This window comes from Pogoniulus pusillus, chromosome 12 (assembly GCF_015220805.1).
Source record: "Pogoniulus pusillus isolate bPogPus1 chromosome 12, bPogPus1.pri, whole genome shotgun sequence".
NCBI classification, from domain to species: Eukaryota; Metazoa; Chordata; class Aves; order Piciformes; family Lybiidae; genus Pogoniulus; species Pogoniulus pusillus.
This window is the reverse complement of record NC_087275.1, coordinates 30,912,911-30,936,649: the sequence shown is the minus strand read 5'-3', so window position 1 is coordinate 30,936,649 and position 23,739 is coordinate 30,912,911. Positions and strand designations below refer to the sequence as shown.

At 47.7% G+C, this 23,739-nt stretch overlaps 1 protein-coding gene across 1 annotated transcript in view; it reads left to right on the top strand.

The window, feature by feature from the left end:
- Positions 1–19,974, top strand: part of PHEX (phosphate regulating endopeptidase X-linked) — an 89,907-nt gene extending 69,933 nt beyond the window's left edge. The window contains exons 15-22 of the mRNA XM_064152008.1: positions 5,910–5,968; positions 9,133–9,187; positions 10,113–10,180; positions 12,591–12,721; positions 15,074–15,139; positions 15,252–15,356; positions 16,472–16,548; positions 19,648–19,974. Coding sequence (XP_064008078.1) covers positions 5,910–5,968; positions 9,133–9,187; positions 10,113–10,180; positions 12,591–12,721; positions 15,074–15,139; positions 15,252–15,356; positions 16,472–16,548; positions 19,648–19,750 — 664 coding nt within the window. The 3' untranslated portion in view covers positions 19,751–19,974. The remainder of the gene's footprint in view (positions 1–5,909; positions 5,969–9,132; positions 9,188–10,112; positions 10,181–12,590; positions 12,722–15,073; positions 15,140–15,251; positions 15,357–16,471; positions 16,549–19,647) is intronic.
- The last annotated feature ends 3,765 nt before the right edge of the window (positions 19,975–23,739 follow it).

Below are 23,739 nucleotides of genomic sequence, written 5' to 3'. Positions count from 1 at the left end.
CTTCCACCCCCCTTCTTTCCACCCCCACTCTTCCCTTCTTCTCTCAGCTCCTCTGCTCCCAGCAGCACAGCCCCAGCTCCCTCAGCCTCTCCTCCTAACAGAGCTGTTCCATTCCCATCAGCATCTTCGTGGCTCTGTGCTGGACTCTCTCCAGCAGTTCTGTCCCTTTTGAACTGGGGGGCCTCCAGCTAGATTCCATAGAATCAAGCAGGTTGGAAGAGAGCTCCAAGCTCATCCAGTCCAACCTAGCACCCAGCCCTGCCCAACCAACCAGACCATGGCACCAAGTGCCTCATCCAGGCTTTTCCAGTACAACAGATGTGGCCTCAGCAGAGGCAGAAGAACCTCTGTCCACCTCACCACAGCCCTTCTAATCCACCCCAGAATGGCATTGCCCCTCCTGGCCACCAGAGCACATTGCTGGCTCCTGAGCAACCTCCCATCCACTAGGACCCCCCCCCAGATTCCTTTTCACTGCCTTCCAACAGGTCAGCCCCCAGCCTCTCCTGCTGCCTGGGGGAATGTGGATGTCAAAGTAGCACTAAGTTATTCTGGCAGTGCAGCAGTTCTGTAGTCTAAAAAGAGAGGAAGAAAGATCCCCCCAGAGCAGCAGTAAGCATCCTGAAAGTGCTCTGTGCTCTGTTCTGCTCCCTCCCCTCCCTAGCTCCTACCTGCCTTACAGGGAAAAGGGGAATGGAGGAAATCAGGTGAGGAGCAGTGCTCAGGGCATGGATGGAGGGAGGGATCTACACATCCCAGTTGGTACCACAAGGCTGTGACAAGGCCCTGAGGTACCAGAGCTGCCTGCTCTGCCAGCCCTGGGGGGCAGCCTTCCCTGCCAGCAGTGCAGCTGTGGGAGGTGCAACTTGTTGGTCTCAGCACCTGCCTGAGATGCCAGCTGCAGCCCTAACAGCTGGCTGGGGAGATGGCTGTTGTCTGCACAGCTGGCTCTAGCAAACAAGAGAGAAGCTGCTCAGCTATCAGGAGAGACCCTGAGGGAAGGGATTTGTGGCAGGAGCTGAGGGATACAATGCACAAAACAGCCCAGGTAGGCTTGAGAGGGCTAAAGGAAACAGAGAGGGCTGAGGGGAGACCTCATTGCTGTCTACAGCTACCTGAAGGGACACTGTGGAGAGGCTGCTGCTGGGTTCTGCTCACAGGGAATTTGTGATAGAGCAAGAATGAATGGCCTCAAGCTGAGACTGGGGAGGCTTAGATTGTCACAGAGATTGTCAGGGACTGGAATGAGCTGCCCAGGGAGGTGGTGGAGTCACTCACCCTGGGTGTGTTTAAGAGTGGTTTGGATGTGGTGCCTGGGGCTGTGGTTTAAGGTGAAAGGTCCTGCTCAGGAAGGAGGTTTGGACATGATCATAGAATCAAGCAGGTTAGAAGAGACCTCCAAGCTCCCCCAGCCCAACCTAGCACCCAGCCCTGCCCAACCAACCAGACCATGGCACTAAGTGCCCCAGCCAGGCTTGGCTGCAACACCTCCAGCCATGGCCACTCCACCACCTCCCTGGGCAGCCCATTCCAATGCCAATCACTCTCTCTGACAACAACTTCCTAACAACATCCAGCCTAGACCTGCCCTGGCACAGCTTCAGCCTCTGTCCCCTTCTTCTGCTGCTGGCTGCCTGGCAGCAGAGCCCAACCCCAGCTGGCTACAGCCTCCCTGCAGGCAGCTGCAGGCAGCAATGAGCTCTGCCCTGAGCCTCCTCTGCTGCAGGCTGCACCCCCCCAGCTCCCTCAGCCTCTCCTCACAGGGCTGTGCTCCAGGCCCCTCCCCAGCCTTGCTGCCCTGCTCCAAACACCTTCCAGCACCTCAGCAGCTCTCTGCAATGGAGGAGCCCAGAACTGGACACAGCACTCCAGGGGTGGCCTGAGCAGTGCTGAGCTCAGGGCAGAAGAACCTCCCTTGTCCTGCTGCCCACACTGCTCCTGAGTCAGCCCAGGATGCCATTGGCTCTCTTGGCCACCTGGGCACACTGCTACTGAGCCAGCCCAGGATGCCATTGGCTCTGCTGCCCACCTGGGCACACTGCTGCCTCCTCTGCAGCTCCTCTCTGACAGCACCCCCAGCTCCCTCTCTGCCTGCCTGCTCTCAGCCACTCTGGCCCCAGCCTGCAGTGCTGCTTGGGGTTGTTGTGGCCAAAGTCTAGAACCCTGCCCTTGGCCTTGTTCAATCTCATCCCATGGCCCCTGCCTACCCAGGCCAGGTCCCTCTGCAGGGCTCTGCTACCCTCCAGCAGCTCCACAGCTGCTCCTAGCTTGGTGTCATCTGCAACCTTACTGCTGCTGGACTTAATCCCCTGCTCCAGATCATCAATAAGGACATTGAACAGGACTGTGCCCAGCACTGATCCCTGGGGCACACCACTGGTGCCAGCTGCCAGGTGGATGTGGCACCATTCACCACCTCTCTCTGGGCCCAGCCCTCCAGCCAGTTCCTGACCCATACCAGAGTGAATGTGTCCAAGCCAGGAGCTGCAGCTGTGCCAGGAGCTTGTTGTGGCAGATACTGACAAAGGCTTTGCTGCAGTCCAGGCAGACTCCATCCACAGCCTGCCCCACACTCACCAGGCAGGGAACCTGACCAGAAAAAGAGCTCAGGTCGGTGCTGGGAAGCTCAGGAACCAGGATGGGCTCTGTTGTGGTGGATTATGAAGAAAGAAGCAGTCTCAGAAACTGAGAATGAAACTGAATGAAATCCCACAAGGGCAACAGTAGAGTTTCACATCTGGGAAAGAACCACCTGATGGAGCAGGATGGGTTGGGAGTGAACTGCTGGAGTGAGCCTCTGTTGAGTGAGCTTCAGTTTGTCAGCAAGCACAGTGCTCAGGCAGAAATGAAACACATCAGGAACAGGGAGCTGAAGAATCACTCTGAGATAAAACATATTAGGAATTAGGCAGTGCAAGAATCACTCTCAGACATAAAACACATTAGTAATAGGAAGCTTAAGCATCGCTCTCAGAATCACTCTCACTTAGGAATAAAACCCATTAGGTAATAGGAAGCTTAAGAATCACTCAAAACAGGTGATAGGGATCTTAAGATTCACTCAGAAACAAAACACATTAGGTAATAGGGAGCTTAAGAATCACTCTCAGAATCACTCTCACTCAGAAATAAACCACATTGGGAAATAGGAAGCTTAAGAATCACTCTCAGAATCACTCTCACTTAGAAATAAAGCACATTAGGGAATAGGGAGCTTAAGAATCACTCTCAGAATCAGTCTCACTTAGAAATAAAACACATTGGGAAATAGGGAGCTTAAGAATCACTCTCAGAATCACTCTCATTTAGAAATAAAACACATTAGGAAATAGGAAGCTTAAGAATCATTCTCAGAATCACTCTCACTTAGGAATAAAACACATTAGGTAATAGGAAGCTTAAGAATTACTCTCAGAAATAAAACACATTAGGAAATAGGGAGGTTAAGAATCACTCAGAAATAAAACACATTAGGGAACAGGGAGCTTAAGAATCACTCTCAGAATCAGTCTCACTTAGAAATAAAACAAGTAATAGGAAGGTTAAGAATCACTCTCAGAAATAAAACACATTAGGAAATAGGGAGCTTAAGAATCACTCTCAGAATCACTCTCACTTAGAAATAAAACAAGTAATAGGAAGGTTAAGAAGCACTCTCAGAAATAAAACACATTAGGTAATAGGGAGCTTAAGAATCACTCTCAGAAATAAAACACATTAGGAAACAGGGAGCTTAAGAATCACTCTCAGAATCACTCTCACTTAGAAATAAAGCACATTAGGAAACAGGGAGCTTAAGAATCACTCTCAGAATCAGTCTCACTTAGAAATAAAACACATTAGGTAATAGAGAGCTTAAGAATCACTCTCAGACTCACTCTCACTCAGAAATAAACCACATTAGGTAATGGGAAGCTTAAGAATCACTCTCAGAATCACTCAGGAATAAAACATGTTAGGTAATAGGGAGCTTGAGTATCACTCTCAGAAATAAAACACATTAGGTAATGGGGAGCTTAAGTATCACTCTCAGAAATAAAACACATTAGGCAATAGCTTAAGAATCACTCTCAGAATCACTCTCACTCAGAAATAAAACACATTAGGAAATAGGAAGCTTAAGCATCACTCTCAGAAATAAAACACATTGGGAAATAGGGAGCTTAAGAATCACTCAGAAATAAAACACATTAGGAAATAGGGAGCTTAAAAATCACTCTCAAAATACATTAGGGAGATTAGGAATCACTCTCAGAAATAAAACATATTAAGTAATAGGAAGGTTAAGAATCACTCTCAGAAATGAAACACATTAGGAAATAGGGAGCTTAAGAATCACTCTCACTCAGAAATAAAACACATTAGGTAATAGGGACCTTAAGAATCACTCTCAGGAATAAAACACATTAGGTAATGGGGAGCTTAAGAATCACTCAAAACACATTAGGTAATAGGAAGCTTAAGAATCACTCAAAACACATTAGGTAATAGGAAGCTTAAGAATCACTCAAAACACATTAGGTAATAGGAAGCTTAAGAATCACTCAAAACACATTAGGTAATAGGAAGCTTAAGAATCACTCTCAGAAATAAAACACATTAGGGAACAGGGAGCTTAAGAATCACTCAGAAATAAAACACATTAGGGAACAGGGAGCTTAAGAATCACTCAAAACACATTAGGTAATAGGAAGGTTAAGAATCACTCTCAGAAATAAAACACATTAGGAAATCAGGAGCTTAAGAATCACTCAGAAATAAAACACATTAGGGAACAGGGAGCTTAAGAATCACTCAAAACACATTAGGTAATAGGAAGCTTAAGAATCACTCTCAGAAATAAAACACATTAGGAAATCAGGAGCTTAAGAATCACTCAGAAATAAAACACATTAGGGAACTGGGAGCTTAAGAATCACTCAAAACACACTAAGATATAGGGAGCTTAAGAATCACTCAGAAATAAAACACATTAGGGAACTGGGAGCTTAAGAATCACTCAAAACACACTAAGATATAGGGAGCTTAAGAATCACTCAGAAATAAAACACATTAGGGAACAGGGAGCTTAAGAATCACTCTCAGAATCACTCTCACTTAGGAATAAAACACATTAGGTAATAGGGAGCTTCAGAATCACTCTCAAAATCACTCTCACTTAGAAATAAAACACATTAGGAAATAGGAAGGTTAAGAATCACTCTCAGAAACAAAACACATTAGGAAATAGGGAGGTTAAGAATCACTCAGAAATAAAACACATTAGGAAATAAGGAGCTTAAGAATCACTCAGAAATAAAACATATTAGGTAATAGGGAACTTAAGAATCACTCTCCCTTAGAAATAAAACAGATTAGGTAATAGGGAACTTAAGAATCACTCTCCCTTAGAAATAAAACACATTAGGTAATGGGGAGCTTAAGAATCACTCAAAACACATTAGGTAATAGGGAGCTTAAGAATCACTCAGAAATAAAACACATTAGGTAATAGGGAACTTAAGAATCACTCTCACTTAGAAATACTACACATTAGGTAATAGGGAGCTTAATCATTCTCAGAAATAACACACATTAGGTAATAGGGAGCTCAAGAATTGCTCTCACTTGGAAATAAAACACATTAGGGAGATTAGCATCACTCTCAGAAATAAAACACATTAAGTGATAAGAAGCTTAAGAATCACTCCTGTTGATTGCATGTGCTTAAAATAAAGCCATCTAAGAGCAGGTTTCACTGTGTGGGAAGCATCTGTTTCAGTGGAGAAGCACTCAGGCTTTACATGCATCCTAGGTCTCAGGCATTTACTCTTCCTTCCCCTGAGTTCACTTTTCCTCTGTGCCCACTCTGTCCACCAAGGTGTGTGAGTGTGTTTCAGTGTGCTGACAGTCACTGTCTTTGGTTACAGGTGGTTTACAAGCCCAACTACTGTGAATGCTTTTTACAGTGCCACTACCAACCAGATCAGTGAGTATCTGACTTCTCTTTAGCAGTGGTCCTGTTTGGGAAGTGTATGCATTTGAGCTCCAGATACTGTCTGTACAGCTTGTGACTTACAATCACAGAAGCACACAATCAGGCAGGGTTGGAAGGGAGCACAAGGAGCAGCCAGTTCCAACCCCCCTGCCATGCCCAGGGACACCCTACCCTAGAGCAGGCTGCACACAGCCTCAGCCAGCCTGGCCTCAAACACCTCCAGCCATGGGGCCTCAACCACCTCCCTGGGCAACCCCTGCCAGCCTCTCACCACTCTCCTGCTCAACAACTTCCTCCTCACCTCCAGCCTCACTCTCCCCTCCTCCAGCTTTGCTCCATTCCCCCCACTCCTGACACTCCCTCACAGCCTCAAAAGTCCCTCCCCAGCTTTTTTGGAGCCCCCTGCAGATGCTGGAAGGCCACAAGAAGGTCACCTGGGAGCCTCCTCTGCTCCAGCCTGCACAGCCCCAACTCTTTCAGGCTGTGCTCACAGCAGAGCTGCTGCAGCCTCTCAGCATCCTCCTGGCCCTGCTCTGGACCCTCTCCAGCATCTCCACAGCCCTCTTGTCCCAGGGGCTCCAGAACTGGATGCAGCACTCCAGGTGGGGTCTCAGCAGAGCACAGCAGAGGGGGAGAATCCCCTCCCTGGCCCTGCTGGCCACACTGCTGCTGCTGCAGCCCAGGCTCTGCTTGGCTTTCTGGGCTGCAAGTGCACACTGCTGCCTCATGGAATCACTTTAAACAAATGTGTCTTGGCATATGTGCTGATTTAGACTCCTAATCACCATCCTCCTTGTCTTCATGTTTAGTTCCTTATGGGAATTCAATGTCCTTTGTTTACTGATCAGCAATTAGTTGTCTGCTTCTGTGTTATTCCCTTCTCCCCCCTTTCAAGCTCTCCATCTGCATTCACTCAATAACACCTGGGGGGAAAAAAAGTACAAGCTCCAGCTTCTGAACACATCTGGGAATTGCTTGTACAGTGATGGGCAGAGCACTCTGCATGGCACAGCTCTCCCTCATATCCATTATTGACATACTGCAGCCACTAAGCCTGGCAGAAGCTGCTTTAACCTCACCAGCTAATCATTGGAAGTTGGGGATGCATTTACTTGGGATGAGCTTTTACTAATTGTTCTCTTGCTTAGTTAAAACCACTCTTAAACAGAACTGAATCAGGTCATTGAGCTATGGAGTTTGAACTCTCAACCCCCTCAGGAGAAGACAAACCCTACCTGGAGGTGAATCTTGCCAGGAGTATGAAGGACAGCAAAACCAACTCCAAATTCCCTCAGGAAAAGCCAAACCCTTCCTGGAGGTGAATCTTGACAGGAATGTGAAGGGCAACAAAATCCTAAACCCACCCTGGAGGTGAATCTTGCCAAGGATGTGAGGGGCAACAAAAGCCTAAACCCTACCTGGAGGTGAATCTTGCCAGGGATGTGAAGGGCAACAAAAGCCTAAACCCACCCTGGAGGTGAATCTTGCCAGGGATGTGAAGGGCAACAAAAGCCTAAACCCTACCTGGAGGTGAATCTTGCCAGGGATGTGAGGGGCAATAAAACCAACTCCAAATTCCCTCAGGAAAAGCCAAACCCTGCCTGGAGGTGAATCTTGCCAGGGATGTGAGGGGCAATAAAACCAACTCCAGATTCCCTCAGGAAAAGCCAAACCCTGCCTGGAGGTGAATCTTGCCAGGGATGTGAGGGGCAACAAAAGCCAGACCCTACCTGGAGGTGAATCTTGCCAGGGATGTGAAGGGCAACAAAAGCCAAACCCTTCCTGGAGGTGAATCTTGCAAGGGATGTGAGGGGCAACAAAAGCCAAACCCTGCCTGGAGGTGAATCTTGCCAAGGATGTGAGGGGCAACAAAAGCCTAAACCCTGCCTGGAGGTGAATCTTGCCAGGGATGTGAGGGGCAATAAAACCAACTCCAGATTCCCTCAGGAAAAGCCAAACCCTGCCTGGAGGTGAATCTTGCTAGGGATGTGAGGGGCAATAAAAGCCAAACCCTACCTGGAGGTGAATCTTGCCAGGGATGTGAGGGGCAACAAAAGCCTAAACCCTTCCTGGAGGTGAATCTTGCAAGGGATGTGAAGGGCAACAAAACCAACTCCAAATTCCCTCAGGAAAAGATAACTCTTCCTGGAGGTGAATCTTGCCAGGAATGTGAGGGGCAATAAAACCAACTCCAGATTCCCTCAGGAAAAGCCAAACCCTACCTCGACATGAATCTTGCCAGGGATGTGAAGGGTAACAAAAGCCAAACCCTACCTGGAGGTGAATCTTGCCAGGGATGTGAAGGGCAACAAAACCAACTCCAAATTCCCTCAGGAAAAGATAAACTCTTCCTGGAGGTGAATCTTGCAAGGGATGTGAGGGGCAATAAAACCAACTCCAAATTCCCTCAGGAAAAGATAAACTCTTCCTGGAGGTGAATCTTGCCAGGGATGTGAGGGGCAACAAAAGCCAAACCCTACCTGGAGGTGAATTTTGCCAGGGATGTGAGGGGCAACAAAACCAACTCCAAATTCCCTCAGGAAAAGATAAACTCTTCCTGGAGGTGAATCTTGCCAGGGATGTGAGGGGCAATAAAACCAACTCCAGATTCCCTCAGGAAAAGCCAAAGCCATTCTTGAGGACATGTGTAAGGTCCTCCCTGTGGGCAGCTGGAACAGCAGGCAGCAGTTTCCAGCAGGCTGCCCTACTGGAAAGCAGCTCTATGGAGAGAAAGACTCTCAAGTGCTGGTGGGCAGCAAGTGCTGCATGGGCCAGCAGTGTGCCCTTGTGACCAAGAGAGCCAGTGGCATCCTGGGGGGCAGCAGGAAAAGTGTGGCCAGCAGGGCTAGGGAGGTTCTTCTCCCACTCTGCTCTGCCCTGCTGAGACCTCACCTGCAATACTGTGCCCAGTTTTGGGCTCCCCAGTTCAGGAGAGACAGGGACCTGCTGGAGAGAGTCCAACAGAGAGCCATGAGTGCAGCATCTTGCTCCCTCAAGGAGGGAGGATCTCTGTTTCTTCTCTCTGCTGTGCCTCAGGAAAATCTCTCCAGCTGAAAATGAAGTTAAGAAGTCCTCAGATCCAACCCCCTGGGCCTTGTGACTTGAGCTGCCTTGAACTGAGGGACTTCACTCTTGCTGTGTTGTTGCTGTTGCAGGATTCCCAGCAGGAGAGCTGCAGAAGCCTTTCTTCTGGGGAACAGAGTATCCTAGGTGAGTACTGCACTGGTTAACCTCAGCCAGCTGGAGTGTGGGTAGGGAATGAGGAATTCCTCATACAGGGAATAACAGGGAGAAGCACAGGTTCAACAGGGTAAGTGCAGAGTCCTGCCCCTGGGGAGGAACAGTCAACTGCAGCAGGGCAGGTTGGGAGGTGACTGCTGGGGAGCAGCCCTGTGGAGAAGGAGCTGGGAGTGCTGGTGGGCAGCAAGTTCTGCATGGGACTGCAGTGTGCCCTGGTGGCCAAGAGTCAGAGAATGGTAGAGGCTGGAAGTGACCTCTGGAGAGCATCTACCCAAAACCACAATTTTGGAAGCCCACTGCAGCCTTTGATCCATTCTGTCTTTCATGGAGGCATAGAAGGCAGAGGTTGGAAGTGAACTCTGGAGAGCATCTACCCCAAAATTCCATTTTGGGAGCCCACTGCAGCCTTTGATCCATTCTGTCTTTCATGGAGGCATAGAAGGCAGAGGTTGGAAGTGAACTCTGGAGAGCATCTACCCCAAAATAGCATATTGGGAGCCCGCTGCAGCTTTTGATCCATTCTGTCTTTCATGGAGGCATAGAACAGCAGAGGCTGGAAGTGACCTGTGGAGAGTATCTACTCCAAAATAGCATTTTAGGAGCCCACTGCAGCCTTTGATGCTTCTTTCCTTCTCCTCTCCTTCCTCCCTCCCTCCCTCCCTCCCTCCCTCCCTCCCTCCCTTCCTCCCTTCCTCCCTTCCTTCCTTCCTTCCTTCCTTCCTTCCATCCTTCCTTCCTTCCATCCTTCCTTCCTTTCTCTCTTTCTCTCTTTCTCTCTTTTCTTTCTTTCCTTCCTCCCCCAGCTTCAAGTAACTAATGCTGTTTTCTTGTCTTCTGTCCTTTAATGTTGATGAGTGTGGACACTGCCTGAGGAACCTCCTCTTTTGTGTTGCAGGTCACTAAGCTATGGTGCCATAGGAGTCATTGTTGGCCACGAGTTCACTCATGGATTTGATAGCAATGGTGAGTACTTGGCTGCATGCTGCTCACTTCTGTCTTTGCCTTAGCTGTTTGATGGGTTGCTTTCTCTTCTTAAACTATGATCACAGCAGCACAGAATGGCAGGGGCTGGGAGGGACCTCCAGAGCTCAGCCAGTCCAACCCCCCTGCCAGAGCAGCAGCACCCGGAGCAGCTCACACAGGAACATATCCAGCTGGGTTTGGAATGTCTCCAGAGAAGGAGACTCCACAACCCCCCTGGGCAGCCTGTGCCAGGGCTCTGGCACCTCACAGGGTAAAAATTCTTCCTCATGTTTCCATGAAACTTCCTATGCTTCAGCTCCCACCCATTGCCCCTTGTGCTGGCATTGGGCATCACCCAGCAGAGCCTGGCTCCAGCCTCCTGCCACTCACCTGCACATCTTTACCAACATGAATGAGGTCACCTCTCAGTTCCTCTGCTCCAGACTAAAAAGTCCCTCCCCAGCTTTCTTACAACCCACTCCAGATACTGAAAGGCCACAATAAGGGCTCTTCAGAGCCTTCTCCTTTCCAGACTGAACAGCCCCAACTCTCTCAGCCTGTCCTCAGAGCAGATCAGTTCCAGTTCTTTGAGCATCCTCATGGCCCTTCTCTGGACACCTTCCATTAGTCATTACAATCATAGAATCAACCAGGTTGGAAGAGACCTCCAAGCTCATCCAGCCCAACCTAGCAGCCAGCCCTATCCAGTCATCACAGCAGATCAGCTCCAGTCCTCTGAGCATCCTCATGGCCCTTCCCTGGACACCTTCCATTAGTTATTAGAATCAGCCAGGTTGGAAGAGAGCTCCAAGAGCATCCAGCCCAACCTAGCACCCAGCCCTGCCCAACCAACCAGACCATGGCACTAAGTGCCCCAGCCAGGCTTGGCTGCAACACCTCCAGGGATGGCAACTCCACCACCTCCCTTTTTCATGAAGATTGGAATGAAGTTTGAAATGCTGACAATAAATAGAATGCAAACTTTGAATCACTGCCTTGGATGGGGTCAAGATAGGCTGAGGGAGCTGGAGTTGTTCAGCCCAGGGAAGAGAAGACTCCAGAGGGGACCTTGGAGCGTCCTTCCAACACCTGAAGGGATCCTACAGGAAGGCTGCAGAGGGACTTTTCATAAGGGTGTCTAGAGACAGGGCAAGGGGGAATGGTTTGAAGCTGAGGGAGAGGAGGTTTAGACTGGATCTGAGTGGTGAGGCTCTGTGGCAGGCTGCCCAGGGAGGCTGTGGATGCCTCCTCCCTGGGGGTGCTCAAGGCCAGGCTGGATGAGGCCTTGAGCAGCTGAGTCTAGTTGAGAGGTGTCCCTGCCCATGGAGTAGATGATCTCCAAGGTCCTTTCCATGAGTCAGTGCCATGCTGGGAAGGTTTTTAATGCTCCCTAATCTCCCTCATTTCATCCCTGCAGGAATAGGTTCACCTCTCCTCTCTGTGCAGGGCCTAGAGCCTAAAGCTGGAGGAGTGTGAGGATGTTCTGCTGCAAACACACGTTAGCTGCTTGCTTGCTCTCTTTTCTTTCTCTCTCTCTTTCTCCTTTCTTTCTCTCCCTCCTTCCCTCCCTCCCTCCACCCTCCCTCCCTCCCTCCCTCCCTCCCTCCCTCCCTCCCTCCCTCCCTCCCTCCCTCCCTCCCTCCCTCCCTCCCTCCCTCCCTCACTTTCCTTCCTTCCTTCCTTCCTTCCTTCCTTCCTTCCTTCCTTCCTTCCTTCCTTCCTTCCTTCCTTCCTTCCTTCCTTCCTTCCTTCCTTCCTTCCTTCCTTCCTTCCTTCCTTCCTTCCTTCCTTTCCTTCCTTTCCTTCCTTCCTTCCCTCCCTCCCTCCCTCCCTCCCTTTCTTTCTTTCTCTCTCTTTCTCTCTTTCTTTCTCTCTTCCTTTCTTTTTTCCTTCCTCTCTCCTTCCCTCCCTTTCCCTTTCCCTTTCCCTTTCCCTTTCCCTTTCCCTTTCCCTTTCCCTTTCCCTTTCCCTTTCCCTTTCCCTTTCCCTTTCCCTTTCCCTTTCCCTTCCCTTCCCTTCCCTTCCTCCCTTCCTTTCTTTCTCTCTCTCTTTCTCTTCCTCTCTTCCTTTCTTTTTTCCTTCCTCCCTCCTTCCCTCCCTTCCTCTCCTTCCTTCCTTCCTCCCTCCCACTCTCCCTTCCCTTCCCCCTTCCCCTTCCTTCCATCCTTCCTTCCTTTTCTTGCTTCATCCCTCTCCCTTCCTTCCCTTTCTCCCTTCCTTCCTCCCTCCCTCCCTTCCTCCTTCCCTCCCTTTCTCCTTCCCTCCCTTTCTCCTTCCCTCCCTTCCTCCTTCCCTCCCTTCCTCCTTCCTTTCCTTCCTCCTTCCTTCCTCCCTTCCTCCCCCCTTCCCTCCCTCCCTCCCTCCCTCCCTCCCTCCCTCCCTCCCTCCCATCCTTCCTCTCTCTTCCTAGGTCGGAAATACGACAAGAATGGCAACCTGGACCCGTGGTGGACGACTGAGTCTGAGGAGAGGTTCAAAGAGAAAACCAAGTGCATGGTTAACCAATACAACAGCTACTACTGGAAGAGAGCAGGCCTGCACGTATGTACACCACCACTGCTGCCTCAGGGCCTTGGAGTTTGCTTCCTTACAAAGCTCTCTTACCATTAACCTCACCCCACTGGCATATCTGGGGCTACCAGCTTCGTATCACAGAACCTTAGAGGTTGGAAGGTAGCTCCAGAGATCATCCTCCAGCTAGCACCTGGCACTCACTGAGCCCTGCTGATGCAGTATTGTTCAAGCACAGCCTGGATGAGGCACTTAGTGCCATGGGCTGGTTGCTTGGCCAGGGCTGGCTGCTAGGTTGGATGAGGCACTTAGTGCCATGGGCTGGTTGCTTGGACAGGGTTGAGTGCTAGGTTGGATGAGGCACTTAGTGCCATGGGCTGGTTGCTTGGGCAGGGCTGGGTGCTAGGTTGGATGAGGCACTTAGTGCCATGGGCTGGTTGCTTGGGCAGGGCTGGGTGCTAGGTTGGATGAGGCACTTAGTGCCATGGGCTGGTTGCTTGGCCAGGGCTGGCTGCTAGGTTGGATGAGGCACTTAGTGCCATGGTTTGGTTGCTTGGGCAGGGCTGGGTGCTAGGTTGGGCTGGATGAGCTTGGAGCTCTCTTCCAACCTGCTTGATTCTGTGATTCTATGAATCCTGCAGCTGAAGAAGAGTCCTCCCAGGCTTGCAGGCAGCTTGAGGTTGCAGTGCACTGCTGGAGATGGCAGAGTTCAACCACCACAGACTCAGAGAACTTTAGAGGTTGGAAGGGACCTCCAGAGATCATCCAGTCCAAGCCCCCTGCCAAAGCAGGATCCCTTAGGGTAGGGCACACAGGAATGCATCCAGGTGGGGTTGGAGAGGCTCCAGAGAAGGAGACTCCACAACCTCCCTGGGCAGCTCTGCCACCCTCACTGCAGAGAAGCTTCTCCTCATGCTGAGCTGAAACCTTCTCTGCTCCAGTTTGCATCCATTGCTGCTTGGCTTATTGCTGTGCACCACCCAAAAGAGCTTGGCCCCACACACACACTTGACCCCCAGCCCTCAGCTATTGACAGACATTGCTCAGATCCCCTCTCAGCCTTCTCTTCTCCAGACTAACCACCCCCAGGGCTCTCAGGCTCTCTTCACTGCAGAAATGATTTTTTGGAGTGAATAACTGTGATTAAAAATCATCTCTCAGGTTTGATTGGCTCAGTCAGATCCCACACCCCACATGCTGCTGGCGTGGCAGGCTTCAACCACTCTCCCCATCACATCCTTTTGGAATGGGGAGGAAGAGGACACAGCCACTGCTCAGGGCTGCTCTAATTACTGTGAGCAGAGCCTGTTAAATGCCTTTTACAGATGAAGTCCCTTATGAGAAGTGAGAAGCCACTCTTTAAAGAAGAGAGGGATATAATAGCTTGGTTTATAGATTCCTTTAGCAATTCTGCCTGTTATTTATTGCAGCTATAAAATGGATGCATAAACCCCACTTTAATTCACATCTAGCTCTTGCTATTTCCTCCCTGAGCCTGCATGCAGGCTCGATTTGGATTTCAAATGAAGGGAGGCTGATGGCAGTAGCTCATTCTAAAAGACTGGGAAATAAAAGGGCAAGGGAATGGGTTCTGTTTATTGTCTGTTAGAGCTGGAAATGGGGCACTTGGTGCAAGTGTCCAGGATGAAGGATAAATAGAATCACAGAATGAAGCAGGTTGGAAGAGAGCTCCAAGCTCATCCAGCCCAACCTAGCACCCAGCCCTGCCCAACCAACCAGATCATGGCACTAAGTGCCCCAGCCAGGCTTTGTGTCAACACCTCCAGCCACAGCCACTCCACCACCTCCCTGGGCAGCCCATTCCAGTGCCAATCACTCTCTCTGCCAACAACTTCCTCCTCACATCCAGCCTAGACCTGCCCTGGCACAGCTTGAGGCTGTGTCCCCTTGTTCTGCTGCTGGCTGCCTGGCAGCAGAGCCCAACCCCACCTGGCTACAGCCTCCCTGCAAGCAGCTGCAGACAGCAATGAGCTCTGCCCTGAGCCTCCTCTGCTGCAGGCTGCACCCCCCCAGCTCCCTCAGCCTCTCCTCATAGGGTTTGTGTTCCAGGCCCCTCCCCAGCCTTGCTGCCCTTCTCTGGACACATTCAAGCACCTCAACAGCTTTCTTAAATGGAAGGGCCCAGAACTGGACAGAGACTTCTGTGCAGTCTGCACCCTCAGCCAGCACCATCCAAAGCCCATCCCAATGCCAATCGCTCTCGCCCTGAAGAACCTCTTCCTAATGTTCCAGCCTGAACCTGCCCTGCAGCAGTTTTTAACTCCACACCCACACCCCTCCCTGTTTCTTGAAGCTGAAGAAGAAGAAGGAGGCAGCTCAGGACCAGGTGAGGTGACTGCTGCTGTTGTTTGCTTCTGCCAGGTGAAAGGCAAGAGGACTCTGGCAGAGAACATTGCAGACAACGGAGGCTTGCGAGAGGCGTTCAGGGTGAGTCGATGCCAACCACCTGCAGCAGTGCCCTGCTGAGAGGGAAAGAAAAGGCAAGCAAGAGAATGAAGAGCTGTGTTTAGGCTCCATGGCACTATCTCTTTCTTCTCAGGCATACAGGAGATGGATTAGAGAGAAGAGAGGAGGAGAAGAAGAGCCTTTACTGCCAGGCCTTGAGTTCACACACAACCAGCTCTTCTTCCTGAGCTATGCCCATGTGAGTAGCACAAATGGGACTCAAGGTCCCATCTGTTCTGCTGTGTGCAGTGCAGGGATGAGACTGCTTAGTTTCAACAGCCTGCACCAGCCAAGCCCAGGCTCTGCAGGCTATCAGCAGAGAGACTCCTTCTCCCAGAACTAGTCAGTCTTTTCTCTTTTTATCCTCATCTGTCCATGGTACCAGAACTGATGGTATTAGTCTTGCTTCTGCACAGTGCTGTCACAGCAGCTTGCTTTCACAGAAATCACAGCAACATCCAGGTTGGAAAAGCCCCTCAGGAACACTTAAGTCCAACCTAGTACCCTGCTCTACAAGATTCACCTTCAACCATATCCCTAAGCACCACATCAACCCTTAAACACATCCAGGGTGGGTGAATCCAATGCCTCCCTGGGCAGCTCGCTCAGAGACTTATAGAATGAAGCAGGTTGGAAGAGATCTCCAAGCTGAGCCAGCCCAACCTAGCACCCAGCCCTGCCCAAGCAACCAGACCATGGCACTAAGTGCCCCAGCCAGGCTTGGCTTCAACACTTCTAGGCACAGCCACTCCACCACCTCCCTGGGCAGCCCATTCCAACACACACCTCAAGCAGCACTGCAGGCTGGGGCCAGAGTGGCTGAGAGCAGGCAGGCAGAGAGGGAGCTGGGGGTGGTGGGAGAGAGGAGCTGCAGAGGAGGCAGCAGTGCCCAGGTGGGCAGCAGAGCCAATGGCATCCTGGGCTGCACCAGGAGCAGTGTGGGCAGCAGGACAAGGGAGGTTCTTGTGCCCACCCCTGTGCTCAGCACTGCTCAGGCCACACCCCTGAGGTGCTGTGTCCAGTTCTGGGCTCCTCCATTCAAGAGAGGCAGGCAGAGAGGGACCTGGGGGTGCTGGTAGAGAGCAGCTGAACACGAGCCAGCAGTGAGCCCAGGAGAGCCAATGGCTGGAGACTGGAAAACCATGAATATATACCTGCAGAAAGCTGCAAGTGAAACAAGAGAGGAGCTTTGGGGGCTTTCCATTTGGTGCATTCTGTAATTAGCAGGCTCCTTAAGAGCAGTGACCTTACACTGTGCTTTACTTACTAAGCCATCCCTTCCTGCTGTGTTTTTTTTTCCCCCTCTTTTATTAGGTAAGATGCAACTCCTTCAGGCCAGAATCTGCAAGAGAGCAAATCCATGTTGGAGCTCACAGCCCTCCTCAGTTCAGGTAATTCAAACATTTGCTCACTCTCCACAGCACATCAATCACTGCCAGCACACAAGTGCAGAAATGGAGCATGTTAAGAGGGGGGGTTTAAGAGCAATGCCAAAATTGGATTGTGCCCTTGGCTCAGGCTGAAATTGAGCTGGGATTAGTAGCTTGTCTTTTAGCTACTACAGATGCTCTTCTGGAGAAATGAGAGGCTTGCATCTACCTTCAGAAGCAGTTGAATCAGAGCACACTCTGAGCACAGAATCACAGCTGGGCAGGGGCTGGAAGGGATCTTCAGAGCTCCTCCAGTCCATCCCTCCCCCTGCCAGAGCAGCAGCACCTAGAGCAGCTCACAGAGGAACACATCCAGGCAGGTCTTGAATGTCTCCACAGAGGGAAACTCCACAACCCTCTCTGGGCAGCCTGGTGCAGGGCTCTGGCACCACTTTTCCTCCCTGTTTCCATGGAACTTCCTATGCCTCAGCTCCCACCCATTGCCCCTTGTCTTGGCATTGGGCACCACCCAGCAGAGCCTGGCTCCAGCCTCCTGCCACTCACCTGCACATCTTTATCAGTGTGAATGAAGTCAGACCTCAGGCTCCTCTGCTCCAGGCTAAAAAGCCCCAGCTCCCTCAGGCTCTCCTCCTCAGAGAGATGTTCCACTCCCTTCATCATCTTTGTGGCTCTGTGCTGGACTCTCCCAAGCAGTTCCCCAAGGCCCTTCTTGAACTGATGCCTGTGATGTCCTGTTAGCAGAGCCTGAGTCTCTCAAATGTCTTATCCATCACTTTTTCCTATGCAATGTTTTTTTTCCTCCTGGAGTTAATGTCAGCAGGATCCTTCATTTCATCTGCCTGAGTTCATCAGAGGCTTTCAAGTCAGTAGCTTGATCATGCAAAGCAAAACATGCCCTGTAAGTTCAGCTCAGGATGAAACTCTTCAGTTGGCCTTCATGAGATGCTTTATTTGAAGGAGCTGTGCTGGCCCATCCACAGCAGAAGTGTCTGTGTCCTTGCCCAAAAGGCCTCCTGAAGGTTTCCCCACACAGAAGAGATGATTATAAACCCAAGAAGAAAATGAGGAAGCTTTTGACAGTGCCTAAGACTATTAAGCCAGAGTTTATTTCTCTGCTTCTCTACAGAGCTTCTGTGCCCAGAAGCAGGTTTGTTTTCTGCTGCTGGGGATTCAGCTTTGCTGCATGCATTTCACTAACCATTGTGTGCTTGTCCTGAGTCATTATGTCTGCATTTGGCAGGGGGATGTTGAGCTGATTCATAATGGAAGTGTCTCCAACACACAGTTGCCTTCTGGAGTTTCCTGCTGCTTTCTGTTGATTAAAGACAGAGCTGGGATCCTAAATTCTCCTTGGCTAGACTTGACAGAGAACCATAGAATCAGTCAGGGTTGGAAGGGACCACGAGGATCAGGCAGTTCCAACCCCCCTGCCATGCCCAGGGACACCCTACCCTAGAGCAGGCTGCACACAGCCTCAGCCAGCCTGGCCTCAAACACCTCCAGGGATGAGGATTCCATCACCTCTCTGGGAAACTCATTCCAGTGTCTCACCACCTGCATGCTGAAGAATTCCTTCCTAACATCCAGTCCAAATCTAACCATTTGTAGCTTTGTTCATTCCCCTCAGTCCTGTCACTCCCTGAGAGCTTAAAAAGTCTTTCATAGAAGAGCTTTTCATAGAATCAAGCAGGTTGGAAGAGACCTCCAGGCTCATCCAGCCCAACCTAGCCCCCAGCCCTGGCCAAGCAACCAGACCATGGCACTAAGTGCCTCATCCAGTCCTCTCTTGAACACTTCCAGGGATGGTGACTCCATCACCTCCCTCCTCAGCTTTCTTGTAGCCCCCTTCAGATCCTGGAAAGCCACAATAAGGTCACCTCAGAGCCTTCTCCTCTCCAGACTGAACAACCCCAACTCTTTCAGTCTGTCCTCACAGCAGAGGTGCTGCAGCCCTCTAAGCATCCTCCTGGCTCTTCTCTGGGCACTCTCCAACATGTGTAGGTAGTGCATTCCAAGATGTTTAAAAGCAGCAGCAGACAGCACAATCCACATCTAGCAGTGGTAAAGTAATACCTTCTGACAGCATGAGGTCATACAGACATGAGAACAGGAGGCAAGGACAGCTGCCTACAAAGGCAGAGCCATCAGAGGTGCCAGTTTGGGATGCATTGTCCAGCTGGGTGAGGTAGAGAGGTGTGATCATGCCAGCTGTGGTGGAAGGAAGAGAGCCTAAGAGCTGGTCAAGGCAGAAGCCTCAGGAAATGTATTTCATAGAATCATGGAATGGTTTAGGTTGAAATGGACCTCAAAGCTCAGCCAGTTCCAACCTCCTTGCCATAGGCAGGGACACCTCCCACTAGAACAGGTCACTCAAGGACTCATCCAGGCTGGCCTTGAACACCTCCCTGGGCAAGCTGTGCCAGTGTCTCATCACCTTCAATTCTTCCTAACAGCAAAGATCACATTGGGTGCTTCTGTGCTCCACAACCTCCCTGGGCAACCTGTGCCAGTGTCTCATCACCTTCAATTCTTCCTAACAGCAAAGATCACATTGGGTGCTTCTGTGCTCCACAACCTCCTGGGCAACCTGTGCCAGTGTCTCACCACCCTCACTGGAAAGAATTTCATCTTAGTCTCCAGTCTAAATCTGCCTTGAACAACTCCAGGGAGGATGTGGAGCACAGAATCACCCAATGTGATCAAAGATCACTTTGGGTGATTCTGTGCTCCACATCCTCCCTGGACAGCCTGTGCCAGTCTCTCACCACCCTCACTGCGAACAACTTCTTCCTAACATCCAGTTTCAATCTCCCTTCTGCCAGCTTAAACCCATTCCTCCTTGTCCTGTCATTACAAGACCTTGTCAGTAGTCTTCTGGCCCCTTTCAGATCCTGCAAGGCCACTCCAAGGTCTCCTCCAAGCCTTCTCTTCTCCATGCTGCACAGCCCCAACTCAGCCTGTGCTTAGAGCAGAGCTGCTGCAGCCCTCCTGGAAAGCCTGCAAGTTGCAACCTGGAATGAACACACCGAAACACTTAAGAGGCTTGTAGTGTGTCTTACAGCAACCCAAACTAAATGCCCATCCCTTTTCTTCTTGCAGAGTGATTGGTGCCATGAGCAACTTCGAGGAGTTCCGACGAGCTTTCCGCTGCCCACCCAACACCACCATGAACCGCGGGGCAGAGTCCTGCCGCCTCTGGTAGCTGCCTGTGCCTTCAGCTCTTCTGGCAAAGAGGGAGCTACAGGGTGAAGTGCTGCACCTGACCTCAAGCCCTCTGTTAGAGCTTCAGAACAACGCATAGGAATAGGAGCATAGAATGGTTGAGGTTGGAAGGGACCTCGAAGATCAGCCAGTTGCAACCCCTTGTTATAAGCAGGAGCATCTCCCGCTAGAACAGGTCACTCAGGGACTCAGCCAACCTGGTCTTGAGCATCTCCAGGGAGGCTGTGGAGCACAGAAGCACCCAATGTGATCAAAGATCACATTGGGTGCTTCTGTGCTCCACAGCCTCCCTGGGCAACCTGTGCCAGTGTCTCACCATCCTCATTTCCTCCTAACAGCAAAGATCACATTGGGTGCTTCTGTGCTCCACAACCTCCCTGGGCAACCTGTGCCAGTGTCTCACCACCCTCATTTCCTCCTAACAGCAAAGATCACATTGGGTGATTCTGTGCTCCACAACCTCCCTGGGCAGCCTGTGCCAGTGTCTCACCACCCTCAGTTCCTCCTAACAGCACAGATCACATTGGGTGATTCTGTGCTCCACAACCTCCCTGGGCAGCCTGTGCCAGTGTCTCACCACCCTCAGTTCCTCCTAACAGCAAAGATCACATTGGGTGCTTCTGTGCTCCACAGCCTCCCTGGGCAGCCTGTGCCAGTGTCTCACCACCCTCAGTTCCTCCTAACAGCAAAGATCACATTGGGTGATTCTATGCTCCACAGCCTCCCTGGGCAACCTGTGCCAGGCTCTCACCACCCTCGCTGCAAACAACTTCTTCCTAACATCCACTTTCAGTCTCCTCTCTGCTAGTTCAAACCTATTCCTCCTCCTTGTCAGTAGTCCCTCCCCAGCCCTCCTCTAGCCCCCTTCAGATACTGCAAGGTCACTCCAAGGCCTCCTCAAAGCCTTTTCCAGGCTGCAGAGTCCCAACTCTCTCCACCTGTCCTCATAGTCGAGTTGCTGCAGCCCTTTGTGACCTCTGGACTGCCTCCGACACTTCCATGTCCTTCTTGTGTTGGCTCCAGAATTGCACCCAGGACTCCAGGTGGGATCTGAGGAGAGCAGAGTGGAGTAATCTGGGGAGGTGTAACAGAAAATGCATCTTCCTTATGATGGAATCATAGGGTGGGCTGAGTTGGAAGGGATGGCCAAAGGTCATCTTATCCAACCCATCATGAGGAGCTGCATGGATCTTACCAACTCTCTACTCCGAGCTTAGAAGCATTCAGAATAGAAGCAGCTAGGTTGTCTTTAACAGGAATTAACAACAACAACCACCAAAGAAGTGACAACAAAAAAAGAAGGAAAAAAGAATTGAGAAAAAAGAATTAAGATAAAAAAAGGAATTAAGATAAAAAAAGGAATTCAGATTAACAACAACAACAACCAAAGAACTGACAACAAAAAAAGAAGGAAAAAAGAATTAAGGAAAAAAGAATTAAGATAAAAAAGGAATTAAGATAAAAAAAGGAATTAAGATTAGCAACAACAACAACCAAAGAACTGACAACAAAAAAAGAAGGAAAAAAGGAATTAAGAAAAAAGAATTAAGATAAAAAAAGGAATTAAGATAAAAAAAGGAATTCAGATTAACAACAACAACAACCAAAGAACTGACAACAAAAAAAAGAAGGAAAAAAGAATTAAGGAAAAAAGAAGTAAGATAAAAAAAGGAATTAAGATAAAAAAAGGAATTAAGATTAACAACAACCAAAGAACTGACAACAAAAAAAGAAGGAAAAAAGAATTAAGGAAAAAAGAATTAAGATAAAAAAGGAATTAAGATAAAAAAAGGAATTAAGATTAGCAACAACAACAACCAAAGAACTGACAACAAAAAAAGAAGGAAAAAAGAATTAAGGAAAAAAGAAATTAAGATAAAAAAAGGAATTAAGATTAGCAACAACAACAACCAAAGAACTGGCAACAAAAAAGAAGGAAAAAAGAATTAAGGAAAAAAGAATAAAGATAAAAAAAGGAATTAAGATAAAAAAAGGAATTAAGATTAACGACAACAACAACCAAAGAACTGACAACAAAAAAAGAAGGAAAAAAGAATTAAGGAAAAAAGAATTAAGAAAGGAATTAAGAAAAAAAGAATTAAGAAAAAAAAGGAATTAAGATTAAAAAAGGAATTAAGATAAAAAAAGGAATTAAGATTAACAACAACAACAACCAAAGAACTGACAACAAAAAAGAAAGAAAAAAGAATTAAGGAAAAAAGAATTAAGGAAAAAAGGAATTAAGGTAAAAAAAGGAATTAAGATAAAGGAATTAAGATTTAAAAAAACACAAAAAACCCCCAAAGAATTAACCAAGAAGGAATTAACAACATCAAATAAAGAATTAACAATAACAATGAAAGAATTAACAACAACAGAATTAAATGGTTGAGGCCCCATGGCTGGAGGTGTTTGAGGCCAGGCTGGCTGAGGCTGTGTGCAGCCTGCTCTAGGGTAGGGTGTCCCTGGGCATGGCAGGGGGGTTGGAACTGGCTGATGCTTGTGCTCCCTTTCAGCCCTGCCTGATTCTGTGAGTCTATCAAAAGAAGAATTAAGAATAAAAAATTTAACAGTAAAAAAAAAAATTAACATAAAAAAGAACAACAACAAAAAAAACCAAACAAAACCCCAAATAAAGTAATTACATCAACCAAAAAATAATTAGCAACAAGAAAAGAATTAACAATAAAAAAAATGATTAACAAGAACAAAAAAGAATTTACAACAAAAAATAATTAACAAAAAAAATTAACAACTAAAAATTAACAAAAAAATTAACAAAAAAATTAAACAAAATTAACAAAAAAATTAACAAAAAAAAAAAAACAAAAAAAGAATTAACAAAAATTAACAACAAAGAATTTAACAGAAAAAAAACACAACAAAAAAGAACTAACAAAAATACCAACAAGTTAACAAAAAAAAACCCCAAAAAAATTTAAAAAAGTAGTAACAAAAAAGAATAAAAAAAACAACAAAAAATAATTAACAACAAAGAATTAACAAAAAGAATTAACAAAAAAGAGTTAATGACAAAAAAGAATCAATGACAAAAAAGAATTAACCAAAAAAAAAGAACAAAAAAAGGAATTAACAACACAAAAGTGAACCAAAAAAGAGACCAAAAAAGAGTTAACTACAAAAAAGAACACAAAGAAGTGATCAAAAAAAGTTAACAAAAAAGAACAAAGAATTAAACAAAGAACAAAAAAAGAGTTAAGGAAAAAAAGAGAACAAAAAATAATTAAGAACAAAAAAAAAAAAAACAAAAAAGTGACCAAGAATTAAGAACAAAGAATTCACAACAAAAAAAATTAACAAAAAAGTGACAAAAAAGTTAGGAACAAAAAAAAATTAACAGCAACAAAAAAAAACCAAAAAAGTGACAAAAAAATAACAAAAAGGAACAAAAAAAGAATTAACAAAAAAATTATCAAACTCAAAAAAGAAAGAAAAAATGAATTAACAAAAAAAAATTCAAGTGACCAAAAAATTAACAAAAAAAAATTAACAAAAAAAGTTAACTCTAAGTAACCACAAAAAAATAACCAAAAAAGTGACCAACAAAAGAGACCAACAAAAGAATTAACAAAAAATTAACAAAATCATTAACAACAGCAATAAAATAACAAAAACCCACCAAAAATAGCAACAAAAAAGAGCTAACAACAAAAGAATTAACAACAAAAAAGGAATGAACAATAAAAAAGGAATGAGCAACGAAAAAGAGAATTAAAAACAATTAAGAGCAAAAAAAAGAAGAGAAAAAAAGAATTAGCAAAAAAGAGAAAAATAAAGAATTAGCAGCAAAAAAAGAAGAGCAAAAAAGAATGAAGAGCAAAAAAGAATTAGCAGCAAAAAAGAGAATTAAAAATAAAGAATTAACAGCAAAAAAAGAAGAGCAAAAAAGAATGAAGAGCAAAAAAGAATTAGCAGCAAAAAAGAATTAAGAGCAAAAAAGAATTAAGA